The sequence below is a fragment of the Carlito syrichta genome, unplaced genomic scaffold (genome assembly GCF_000164805.1).
Source record: "Carlito syrichta isolate Samal-C Ts95f unplaced genomic scaffold, Tarsius_syrichta-2.0.1 Scaffold309200, whole genome shotgun sequence".
In the NCBI taxonomy this organism is placed as follows: Eukaryota; Metazoa; Chordata; class Mammalia; order Primates; family Tarsiidae; genus Carlito; species Carlito syrichta.
The window spans coordinates 925,550-939,202 of NW_007253296.1; the positions used below are offsets into that span (position 1 = coordinate 925,550).

The following is a 13,653-nucleotide window of genomic DNA, read 5'->3' on the forward strand; positions in this document are numbered from 1 at the left end:
ATATCCCCAAATATCCCAGATCGTTCTCTCTTTGAGCACTGTTAGGAAAGGGGTACCGAATTAATAATAAAAATGTACAAAAAGGCTGTCAGCAAAAAGTAAACTGCTTTTACAGAATGATGATATATTTTTAAATTCTGTAGTGCAAATGGTACCCTACCCTTCTAATGTGGTTTATTAACAGAAGGAAAAAAACAGATTCAGGTGAAAAATTTATAATTTAGAATGAATGAAACAAATCTTTAGATAAAATGCTTTCTTAGTCTCTTCCTGTAGTGTTTCTTCCCCCATTATTTAGAGGGAGAAAGAGGTACCCAGAATGAAATGAGGTGAAATTCAATCAGGAGGCAGATGCAGTTAAACATAAAACCAATCTTCAAGGGGTACGTTCAGAAGAATGTTTCACAAGATAGATATTTTTATTTATAGACCCTACCAGAAAGCTCTTTTGAGATACTATATTAGGAATTACTCCCAGAATCTCATCTATTAAAAGGGTGGCAATTTTCCTAGAGACCAATGATACATTTAATAAAAGACAGCTCCAGTTCAAACAATGCAACTAAGTTGCTATGGTAATAAAAAAGATCCTTTTGTGCAATTATGCAACAAGAAAAAAAACATTTTTTAAAAAAAACTAGAATGACTAATATAAATCACGTAAAAGGCATTACAAGTAATAAGGGATTACCTTAGCTGAAGAGCTTTTAAACATTTTAAAAACTATAAACATCTTCAGTAAATCATATTTTTATTAAAAATGATAGGCATATAACATTTAGCCTTTTGGAGCAAGTCACTGAAATGGCCAAATCAAAGACTTAAGTGAAATATTTTAGACTTTAAAAAAAAATGAGGAGTAAATACGATTTGCTAAAATCAAGCCTCAATGTTGAGTTTTAAGTTTACTTTTGCTTATTTATTGGCTACTATACTAATTTACTAGAGTGTAATTCATTTGTACACATAAGTACTAAAACTGACAGTACATGAGGAATGTGAGACAGAGCACTGTATCTCTAAACCTTAGTATTTAGAAACATTCTAAATACAGGGTACTATTTTCTGACATGGTGAATATTTGTAAACCATCTTCTAAGAAAAATGTGCTGCCTCAGTTCATTGACAGTAGGTTAAAGTAAGAAAATTCCTCATTTCCCATGTCAACAGTTCTATATTTTCCAGGCAGACCTGTTATATGTATTATTGGATAATGGTCTTTAAAATATTAAAGATTATGTAAGACCCATAACATAAGTGATAGAAGCCTGGCTTGGAAAAATGATGTGGAATAACCCACATTTTATTTTGTAATCACTGACGTTACTGTAGATGGATTTTCAATTTGATAGCTGAATTCTGAAAATTGCAAGAGAAAAGGAAAAAGAAAATGGAAAATGCATGTGATAAAATGAACAAAGAATCACTACTGTATTTCCAGTTCTACTGGAGAACTCCTAGGCTGTGCTGGGCTGAGCTGCAATCATACACAGATAATATGCCAAATTGTGTACTTTAATAGATGTATTTGTTTGCAACCAGGAATGCCCTGTTACAAAGGCCAAAGGATAAACTCTACAATCTGCTTTCCATCATGGATCTCAAATCAAGACATAGATTTCTTGCTTATGCTGGCAAATAACCCTATCAGTCTCTTTCATAACCTCTATTCAAATCCCTTTTGAATAGATGCTGTACATGAAAACAAGGCATTTCTTGGAACAAAGAATGTGAGCTGCCACTCCAGGACACAGACGGCCATACCCACTCTCATGGATGTTTTCTAAAGCTGTAAGCATATGCCCAGGGGATGAAGAGTTACTAGCTTTTGGAGGAGTTTAGAGAAGGAAAAAAGGAGATACTATGTGCAAATCCCACTATTCTCATTTTATACGGCAATAAAAACATTGGACTAAGGAAGAAATATCTCGTAATTTCTAATACTGATTTACTCCAGACTTAATTTACCAAGGCAAACCATCAAATATTTGTACATTTGTATGTTTCTCTGTACTTAGGCCCTATTCTATCTTCAATCTCTCTATGAGGATCAGTCATATTCATATTCTCTATCAACTATATAAAACCTGGTCTAACCGTGTCCTATGTGTCAACCCTCGTAGGTGTTGCCGAAGAGAACGGAAAGTGATCACAGTATTAGTGTGACAGGCTATAAAATGCTGCTGTATAATTAATTACCTTCCAGTGTTTTCTAATCTGTGTGAAATCTTCCCATTCTTCATTTGTACTGACTCACATAACTATGCTTTGAGTTACATCCATGCTCTCTGCAAGCACCTTCAGATTTCTGCGTCAGTGTTTTAAGTTCAAAAAAGAAAACTGACAATCCTGTAGGTATTTTAAATTAGAGGAGGGTAGAAGGTCACGGAATGGTGTCAGGATACACAGTGGGACTGCCCGTGGTCATCAACAAAAATCTCATAAAAAAGACAGCAAATGGCCAAGTGTGGTGGCTTACACCTATAATCCTGGCACTTTGGGAGGCCAAGACAAGAGGATTGCTTGAGCCCAGGAGCTCAAGACCATCCTTGGCAGGCAACATAGTGAGACCTCATCTCTGTAAAAAAAAAAAAAAAAAAGCAAAAAATAAGCCAGTTGTGGTGGCACATGCATTTCGTCCTAACTACTCAGGTGGCTGGGTGGAAGGATTTCCTGAGCCCAGGAGGCTGAGGCCACAGTGAGCCATAACTGTGCCACTGTACTCCAGTCTGTACAACAGAGTGAGACTCCAACTCAAAAAAAACCAAACAAACAAAGACCACAAATGAGCACAGAGGATGGCAGTTGCTGTTGAGGTCTTTGGCCATGCAAGGTAGACAGCAGCACCCAGGAAACCATCTAGTTTCCATATGACCCTCTCACATTTTCTAAAACAACTTATCAAAAGTACTTAAATGATGAAAAACTGAGAGCTAGAAACAGCTCTTCAAAAATAATTTGAGGCTAGGCCCAGTGGCTCAGCCTGTAATCCCAGCACTGTGGGAGGCCGAGGTGAGAGGACTGCCTGAGCCCATGGGTTCGAGACCAGTCAGAGCAACTTGGTGACCTCGTCTCTACAATAAATCAAAAATTAGCTGGGTGTGGTAGCATGCGCCTGTAGTTCCAGCTTCTTGAAAGGCTGAGGTGGCAGGATCACCAGAGCCCAGCAGGTAAACCCTGGGGTGGCCGTGAGTGTGCCACTGTACTCCAGCCTGGGTGACAGAGTGAGATTCCATCTCAAAAAAAAAAAAAAAATTGATCCTTTGAGTTATTTCAGGATTTGGCACATGTTCTTTGATATCGCCAGTGTTCCCTTCATGTTCATTTGCTATTCCTAAAAACTAGCAGGGATTTTTATGTGAACAATAGAGTAACTATAGAACATAAATACATTTGTATACTTTCTCAGGCACTGATACATGAAGTCAAGCACTAACCATATCTTACTTGACATCAAGGTAAACACAACTATTTCTGTTTGAATCTACAGCATAGAGTTCTTCAAGACTTCATTGCAAAAGAAGTTCATATTGTCATGTTATGTTATGTTATGTTATGCTATGTTATGTTATGTTATGTTATGTTATATTAAAACTAACCTCCCTTAAAAGTAAACCATTACTTTGAAAACATTAATTGCTCAATTTGTGAATATATGTTTACACAGTTATATTCATTTTCTTTAGCCTGCTCAGATAAATGCAGAACAAGTTAAAATAAAGCAGTCCTAGATGGACCAGTCTAGCATTAGAAAATTCCATTGACAAAGAAATTCTTCAGCCAAAGGCGTCATGCGATTGGTCTTACGCATAGCTGGGAAATCCTAAACAAAGGGCAGCTGGCATTATCACTAGATGAAAGTTAAACTAAGATCTCTTTCTTCCAAATGTGTTAGCAGCACACATCATAATTAAAATGTAATGCATTTATACAAGGTTTTTGAAGCCAAGTATTATTCAACTTCCTAAAGCATTATGCTCTAGAAAAAACACTATTTTGAATGGCAAGCCTAACTTTTCTTAGAGTTCATCTAAGCCCCAACATGAAACTTTTTTTCTTTCTAAAATGGCACATTACAGATACAGTAAGTGATCTCTTAGGAATCCTATTCAAAATCCTCATCTTCGGTGATTTAATTTCTTCCTCAGATTCTAAAAAAGAACAAAGAACAAAAGACCTCAAAACATAAGAATAAAAATTTTTGCATTTCAAGTCAAGGCTAACTAAAAACAACAAAAAGCATAAGAGTAAAAATTATAAATCATGGAAATAGCCCTTCTTCTCAAGGTTTTTATTGGTCTTGGGTTTCTAACCAGAAAAACAGTAATACTAGCCAGGTGTGGTGGCACATGCCTAAAATTCCAGCTATTTGGAAGGTTGAGGCAGAAGGATCACCTGAGTCCAGCAGGTCAAGGCTGCGGTGGCTGTGAGTGTGCCACTGTACTCCAGCCCGGGCGACAGAGTGAGAATCCAACTCAAAAAAAAGAATAACAGTAATATTCTCAAGGTTTTTCTGCTATTACTGCACTCTAAAAAGGAGAAAATATTTTCCAAGTTTGGCCTTGTTGCTAACTTTCACTGATCCTTCTAAAAATTGTCTTTTGTAAAAAAATGAAAATATCTAGTCTTTAAGTGTAAAAAAAACAAAAAAAGTACAAAGATTACTTTGCTTGACACATCCCCTAAAGCTGTTTTAAGAATTTGCCTTAAACTGAGCGTGGTGGCTCACGTCTATAATCTCAGCACATTGGGAGGCAGAGGTGAGAGAATTGCCTGAGCCCAGGGGTTCAAGACCAGCCTGTGCAATATAGCGAGATCTCGTCTCTACAGTTAATTTTTTTAAAAAACAGCCAGGTGTGGTGGCATGCGCCTGTGGTTCCACCTACTTGGAAGGTGGAAGGATCACCTGAGTCCAGCAGGTTGAGGCTGAGGTGGCTGTGAGTATGCCACTGCAATTCAGTGACAGAAATAGACTTCCACTTTAAAAAAAAAAGCTTTATATACTGTGAGTAAAAAGAGACTAAGGATCACTTCGTAATACAGAATATGTAACTGCAGAGATAACATGCTCTGCAATTAGAGGATGGAGTACCCAATTCCTCAAATCAAATTTCTTCCTGAAGACTTCCTGGTATTATCGCTTAACATCTTCCATTTCACAGATTATCAACTTAAATCCAGATTACATTTACTGTGTTCAGAAGTCCATTTCAATACTATTTAATGATTTATTTTAAATTAAGTTTATAAATATCTAGTTATCCAGTATCTCTATCTCTTTTTCCCCAACTCTCAACTCTTGGGTCTTCTTCCTTACCTTTCCCTTCTCTTCACAATGTAACTCCTAGTAGAGACAGGCTCTCTACAATAAAATATTATCAGTTTCTTCATTAAAAGAAACTAGAAAAAATTTTCTCTCTCCCCATTATGTAAAGTAGTGTAAGGCTTACACTTAAGTTTAAAGTTGTATTTCAATGTAATGCCATGTCAAAAACTTTAATCAATGGAATCACAAGAAGTAAAGGCTAAAATGTACCAATATTTCTTAGGAGACAGGTGTTTGAGGAAACAAAACAAAGGGAAAACCCTCTAGTCTCAGGGGATACTATTCCTTTAAACTTGATACCAGCTAGGTATCTCTTTGGTCTAACTCTGAAAAGGTACAAATTACACACATCCCCACACTTTCAAAATATGCCAAAGGATTATTTATTAACACAGGACTTACAGATCACAAAAGAGAGTGGTACAGAAGAACTGGAAAATAAGTCACCAGAATAAGCATGCAGATCAGTATTTGCAGAGGAATATACTAAAGCAAATTCGAAGGCACATTCACACAGAAAATGTCTAAATTGAAAAAAAGACACCAGAAAAGCAGCCCCCAAAAAAGGTGCTAATTAAAATACAAAGATTTTCAATTTTAAAGAAGAGCTACTTTACAGGTAGGTAGGTCAGTAGCTACAGAAGTTTTGCTAACCCTTTGAGAATGTCACAAATGAGGTCAGCTCTTGCTGCCAACAAAACCAGATGACCTTAATGACTGCACATCAAGATGCTTCAGGGCCAGAGAGATTAAATTTAGTGGGGGGGGGGGAGGGGAAGCAGCCAAGTTGAAATTATATGCAGCAAGGGCACAAAGGGTTAAATGTAATAATATGCAGAGAAATCAGGCAATGTTATTAGTATTATCTACCTTCCATACAAAGAATTATAGCAAGAGTCAAAAGAGACAGTATCCCCTTCAGAGTTGAGTTAGGGTTTCTAAACAGGATTAAGGTCTACAGATAGTAATCTACTAGCTTTTATTTATTCTCTCTTCATCAGCTCACTTATTTCTCTAACAAGAAGTACCTTTAACCCTCAAACTAAAAAACAAGAGATACTGTGGTAAAAATAAATGAGGATAAAATAAAACCACAGCACACTGAAGAAGTCCCTGTCATTTGCCCCCCACAATACATTTATGCAGCAATTTTGCTCAACGGCACTACAGATCATTGGTGTGACATTAACCCCTTTTAACAACCGCTCTAAAGGGATACTGCTCCTTTGCGACGGGAGGTTTACAGATCAATGGGAGGAAACAATCTGCTTTTAAGAATATTCTCAAACGGAAGAGAGGTGGCTTGAACATTACAGTATCCAAGCTGGGAATGTTCCATACATACATAAAAGAACATGAGCACAGAAGATTATTTTAACAGGTCAGTAAGAACAACCTCAGTCAAAAAACCAACCTCCCCTCCCCAAATAAAATGAAGGGAAAAAAAGACACCCCAAACCTAGATTAGACTCATTTCATAAAGACATCTAGTTTGGCACTGTGAAAGAATATAGATTCACTTTCAGAAAAATAGTTTCTAATTCATAACTTCAGAGTCCAAAAGGCGAGTATATATGTTGTGAGATTTTTAAAGAAAAATCAAATATTGTTCAGAAAACAGCGCACTTTGCAACCAACTGCTGTGGCACAAGCATATCATACAAAAAAGGAAAAAAAATCACTCTATCAAACCAACAGCAGCAAAAAAATAAGAACATTTCTGAGGAAAAGTACAAGAAAAAGAAAGTAGACAGTCAAGGGCACAATGAGCTCTTCAGACCGCCCACTGCACTTGGAAAATACCTTAGCAAGTGGCAACATGACACACGTAATGTTTCACCAACTTGTTCCTGATTCAGTACCCTGTTTCAGAATACCTCCAATATTTCAATAACCAAAGGATGGATGCAATTGTGTTTTCTGACTTCAATTCAATATATGCAAAAGCTATAGTACTTTACAATTTCTGCCTGAATCTGTAAACTTGGAAGTGTCTTATGTGTCCCTCTCTAGTTAAACAAAACCAAACCCTTTATATGCATAATACATTTTCTAGAATAATACAGTATTACTGAGATATTTCTCATTATTAAAGGCCACAAAATAGGTTTACCTTTCTATATATATATCAAAAACAAAACAAAAATTAGGACACTTGGGAATCTAGTTTTCATGACAGGAAATTAGACTAAAGAATAAACTGCTACATGTAAATCCACATAGAATTTAAAGAGGACTCCCTAATAAGATGTTTTCAAACATTTTATCAGAAAGTTAGTAGTTACCCTATCTAGCATCTACATATTTGTTACAACTTAATATTTCCAGTAGTAGAGTTAACACTGAAAACAGTAGCCAGATTTCACTGACAACACATGCCCTCTTCTTTGCCAGACCCTGACAAAACAACCATACACAAACTCTTTCCCTCTTCTTCTCTTGAAGGGATGTGGCCAAATGCACTACAACTGGTTAGAAATTTTTACTTTCTCCACCTAACAAAAGTCCACTTCTGTAAATCAAACAGAATACTATATTGGCAGCTGTTAAATATAACCAAGAGAAGAAAAAAGGAGAGGGAAACACTGACTTTACTCACAGTAACGGAGGAAAACTGCTGACATTGCAAAAGTCTTTATAAAATTTCTGGCAATGTGGGGTTCATTTAGCAGTGGGTTTTTAGGTGTCTCTAACACCAAGCTGGTGTTAGATTTCAATAATAATAAAAATATTTTAGCTATCCAATCTAAGTTTCACAGTAGTCATAGTAATCATGTATCCAAGTATTCACAGAATCAAATTTCACACTGCTTTAAGGAGACTGGCAACAAAGACGTTCATTATTAGAAAGTAATAAAGGTAAAAGCCTTACTCTTATGTAAATCCACACCCACAGAATCATCTTTGAAATCTGCACCACCATCACCAGAGCAATCTCACCAATTCCTCACCTGCAGCAGGAGGATGCTGGCCACTAACTGTTGGTAAATCCAAAGAGCTATCAGACATGACATGCTTAAGATCTCCTCCCACATCAGCCAATTTCATGTCAAACTGAACAGAGAGTGCATCTTCAGAGTCCTCCTTGCCAACACTGCTGCCACCAATGGAAGGGAGATCCAAGGACTTCACCGAAGCAGAGTCTTCTTTGATGTGTCTGAAAGTCACTGCTTTCTCTCCCAGAGATTTGTCCGAGTTCATGGAAGAAAATTTACTGGAGTGAAAATCAGCAAAATCATCATCACTTTTTCCTGAAGGAGTGTTATCTTTCAGATCTTCAACACCTAGTCCAGATCCTTCCAGAGAAATTTGTTTGAAGACATCATACTTGGTAGATGGAGCAGCTGGGTTCTGTCCACTCTTCACTGTGCTGCCTATGTTGCTGGTCAAAGAAGCAGAACTAGTTTCCTCTTTAAGGGCATCATACTTGTCATCTGCCTTTTGCTCAGATGAAATAGAGCTGTTACTGAATGCCATAAAATCTGCAAAGTCATCCTGCTCCCCAGCAGACGCTAGACTAGAATATTCCCCAAAAAGATTGAATTCTCCAAAATCATCAGCCAAACTAGAAGTTTTAGTCGGTGCCAATGCTGTTGAAGCTGCAGCAGAACCTGTAGGCTGTGGGCGTGTGGAAACTGATTTTGCACTAAACGCAGCTGAAAAAGACAATGGTTTCTCACTGTTGCAATTAACTGAGGAAAACATATCTAGGTCCGCTAAGTTCAGAGGATTTTTCACTTGTGTTTGTTGTTTTTGTTGTATTGTTCCTGAGGGAAAGGATGTTGGGAAAGTTTTGTCTTTTGTTGGTGGCTCTAGTGGTGATATACCATCGGCTGTTTTAAAATCAGTGAAACCATCATCAGTTCCTGCAGATCTGAATTCTGCAAAGCTTTCTCCTGAAAGAAAAAAATACAACCAAACAAATAACACTAAACTGAAAACCACATACTGTAAAGCACATTAAATTGCAAGCTAATTTTATTGACTTTTCCCCACTGGTTTGACATTACTTGATCACAGTTTAAACCTTACATATTTGTTTCCACATTGAAGTTTAATGATACTTGAATAAACAGAAATCAAACTGAAAGTACCTAACATACCATTTTTATTTACTCATGCTTTTAGTGTGGCACCTCCCCTAGGTCCAGATCTTTCACCTGGCCAAAAACACTGCTCTCAAGACTTTCTTGTTCCTATAGTAGCCAGCCAAGTATACAACAAAATAAGAAATAGGTGCTTGTGGTTCCTGAAGAGAGGTATATTAAGATAGTAGCTCTTTGAAGGAAAAACATGCTATGTGGTTTAAAAAAAAAAAAATCAGAGGTACCAACGAATATTATGATAAATTCTGCATCTGATATTCAGGATATACAACACTTGGTTTAACTAGGCTCTTTGAGAATAACATTAGATACTATGTCATCTTGCTCAGGTAAATGGAAGAATTAATTTGAATGGAATATTGATGAGAATTTTTGAAAAGGTATCACTTATTTGTAAAGCATTCTGGCTAAAGACACATTTCAAAACAGCTCCTCCCCATACTCTAATAAGCTGAGTCTTATAGAAAAAAATCTGTGAGCACTTGGGTTTTTCTAGAAATCAGTCATCTCAGCTGGGCTCAGTGGCTCATGCTTGTAATCCCAGCACTTTGGAAGGCTGAGGTGAGAGGACTGCCTGAGCCCAGGGTTTCGAGACCAGTCTAGGAAACATAGTGAGACCTTGTCTCTACAAAAAATCGAAACATTAGCTGGGCATGGTGGTGAGCACCCATAGTCCCAGCTACCTGGGAGGCTGAGGCAGAAGGATTGCTTGAGCCTAGGAGGTCGAAGCAGTGATGAGCAGTGGCCAAGCCACTGCACTTCAGCCTGGGCAACAAAGTGAGACCTTGACTCAAAAAAGGAAAGAGTACAATGTCCACTTGTGTACCTAATCCTGAATTGTACCACACATCTTTAAAATAATATATATATATATATATATAAAATTACGGCCTGGCTCGGTGGCTCAGCCTGTAATCCCGTGCTTTGGGAGGCTGAGGTGAGTGAATTGCCTGAGCCTGCAGGTTCGAGACCCATCTGGGCAACTTGGAGAGACCTCATCTCTACAATAAATCAAATAAATAAAAATTAGCCGGGCGGGGTAGCATGCGCCTGTAGCTCCAGCTACTTGGAAGGCTGAGGCGGAAGGATCGCCGGAGCCTAGCAGGTTGAGGCTGCGGTGGCCGGGAGCGGCCATTGCACTACAGTCTGGGTGACAGAGTGAGACTCCAACTCAAAAAAAAAAAGAAATTAGCTATCTTGCTATACCAATGGGCACTTATTTATAAAAATTCAAAGGGATTTGAACAAATACCCACTCTATTATTTAAAGTTTTTGAAGATATGATTTAGATTTTAGTCTATATTGTGCCATTCTGAGGATGGGGAATTGACAGAATTGTTTATTAATTTATTTAAGACAAAGGGGAGAAGGTAAGAATTTATTTTTTGGTTAGAGAAAATAGGTAGGTACTTATATACTTCTCATAGATAATTTGATAGATTCAGTTTAAGGTATTGGTAAAAATCTGGAACCATGATTTTTTTCCCAATAGTTTTTGGGTACATGGCTGCATTGTATAGTGGTGAAAAAAGTCTGAGCTTTAAGTGTACCTTTCACCCCCACCTGTCTACACTGTACCTGGCAGGTGATTTTTCTTTTTAGGGGGCAGTCTCTAGGCTCTACCTTATTTATTTATTTACTCTCTTTTAATTTTTTTATTTTAAAGATGTGGGGTACAACTCAGGGTTAGGTATACAAATGTTCATCATGCAGGTACCCTTGTTCATGAGGTGTGTCCCCCCTCCTCCGACAGGTGACTTTTCATCCCAGCTCTCTCCTTCTCACTGTCCCCTTCTGAGTCTTCAATGTCCATTATGCCATTCTGTGTCTAGTCCATGATTCTTAAAAGGGTTTCTATTCTTTATTATCATACAATGTTAGGATGCAGATGATCTCAGTTTTCTAAGTCTGAAGATAGTCTGAAGATCTATAATCTTTGTAGGCTATACCAGGTGATAAAAACCAGAGATAAACCAAATATAAATTTAGCTGTAACATCCCAAGTCTAACAAAGGAAAATTTTAAAATATATATATACAGCTATGCCAACCAACATCACTTAATATTTTTTAAACAACTGTCATTTCTGAAGATTTATAAATTAAAATATAAGCCTTAATTTCCTCGCTTTTTTTTTTTTTTTTTTTTTGAGTCAGTGTCTCACTCTGTTATCCAGGCTGGAGTTCAGTGGCACGATCACGGCTTACCGCAGCCTTAAACCACTAGGCTCAGGCAATTCTTCCACTTCAGCCTCCCGAGTAGCTGGAACTATAGGCATGCCACCAACCTGGCTGATCTTTTGCCTTTTTGTGGAGATGAGGTCTCACTATGTTGCCTAAGCTGGTCTCAAACTCCTGGGCTCAAGTACTCCTTCTACCTCAACCTCCCAAAGTACTAGAATTACAGGCGTTTAGCCACCACACCCAGCCATTTTTTAACAAATCATATTTTTTCCCTAAAAATGAGATATAGAAGCATATAAACCATAAATATGTATTTAAAGCTAAAATCCAATTCTTAAAACTGTCATATAAAATAATACAGGCTTTAAATATATTGTGCTTGTATATGATATATATTTTGATGTAGCAGATGGAAAAAAGCACTCACAACAAAACAAGCTGATTTTTCCTCCTAATCTGAGACACTTAACTAATTCACAAGCATAATTCATCAACACAGGAAAATCCATCTAGGGAAATTTTTAGAAAGACAGAAACAGCATTCAGATTTCCTGTAATTTATATTTGTAAGATATACCACTAATAATACTAAAGTCAACTTCAGCCGAGCTTGGTGGCTCAGCCTGTAATCCCGTGCTTTGGGAGGTTGAGGTGAGTGGACTGCCTGAGCTCGTGGGTTTGAGACCCGCCTGGGCAACTTGGTGAGACCTCATCTCTACAATAAATAAAAAAATTAGCTGGGTGTGGTAGCACACGCTGCGATGGCCAGGAGCGGCCACTGCACTCCAGTCTGGGTGACAGAGTGAGACTCCAACTCAAAATAATAAAAATAAAAAATAAAGTTAATTTCACAAATTGATAGAAGTAGGTATAAAATTTTTAAAAAATACACTATACTTTTAGACAAATGTATCACCAATTATATTTGCATTATTTTTGTAAATGTAAAGGTGACAAGCAGCCAATTTTATCACAGCCTACATTTTTATTTATTTATTTATTTTAAGTTGGAGTCTCACTCTGTTGTCCAGGCTAGAGTGCAGTGACACACTCACAGCCACTGCTGCCTCGACCTACTGGGTTCAGGCGATCCTTCCACAGGCGTGCACCACCCTGCCCGGCTAATTTTTTGATTTATTGTAGAGACGAGGTCTTACCAAGTTGCCCGGGCTAGTCTTGAACCCCTGAGCTCAGGCAATCCTCTCACCTCGGCCTCCCAAAGTGCTGGGATTACAGGCTTGAGCCACCGCGCCCAGCTTATTTATTTATTTATTTATTTATTTATTTATTTGAGTCGAAGTCTCACTCTGTTGTCCAGGCTGGAGTACAGTGGCATGCTCATGGTCACCCCAGTGTCGACCTGCTGGGCTCTGACGATCTTTCTGCCTCAGTCTTCCAAGTAGCCAGAACTACAGACGTGTGCTATCACACCCAACTAATTTTTGATTTATTGTAGAGATGAGGTATCTCCAAGTTGCCCAGGTTGGTTGCGAACCCTCGGGCTCAGGCAATTCACTTGCCTCAGCCTCCCAAAGTGCTGGGATTATAGGCTGAGCCACCAGGACACAGCCTACATTTTTAATGTTCTGCTTTAACATATCTGTGAAATTGACAAGTTTAACTTTGTAATTTAAAAAAAGAATTACCACAACAAACTAAACTTACTGATGAATCATAAACTTTTCCATTAGAAATGAAAGCTGGGTGAAAGGGTTAAAAGGAAATCAAAATGGATGGGTTTACAAGTTCAAAAACAAGGAGAATTTTATGGCAAATAAATTTGTTGCAGTCATTGGAAGCTTACCTATCAGAAGGCATATTAATAATATTATTTTATGGGTAGCTTTTTAATTAACTTCTAAATTCTCATAGGTTTCCCTGTCATTTTTAGACACTAGAAGTCTCAAAACTAGAAGTTTTGCTAAAACTTTAATAAATGTGTCACTTCTTTAGTTGAGTTAGAAATAAGGAAATAAGGAAATATTATCAAACTTTGTCACTCAGTAACCCAAGAAGCCCACAGCTCTGAACATAATA

General features: G+C 37.6%; 1 protein-coding gene across 5 annotated transcripts in view; it reads right to left on the bottom strand.

Annotated features, from left to right (window-relative positions):
- Positions 1–13,653, bottom strand: part of SYNRG (synergin gamma) — an 89,715-nt gene that overhangs the window by 26,951 nt on the left and 49,111 nt on the right. For all 5 annotated transcript variants that reach the window (XM_008066958.2, XM_021717051.1, XM_008066957.2 and 2 more), the window contains one exon: positions 8,278–9,222. In XM_008066958.2, coding sequence (XP_008065149.1) covers positions 8,278–9,222 — 945 coding nt within the window. The remainder of the gene's footprint in view (positions 1–8,277; positions 9,223–13,653) is intronic.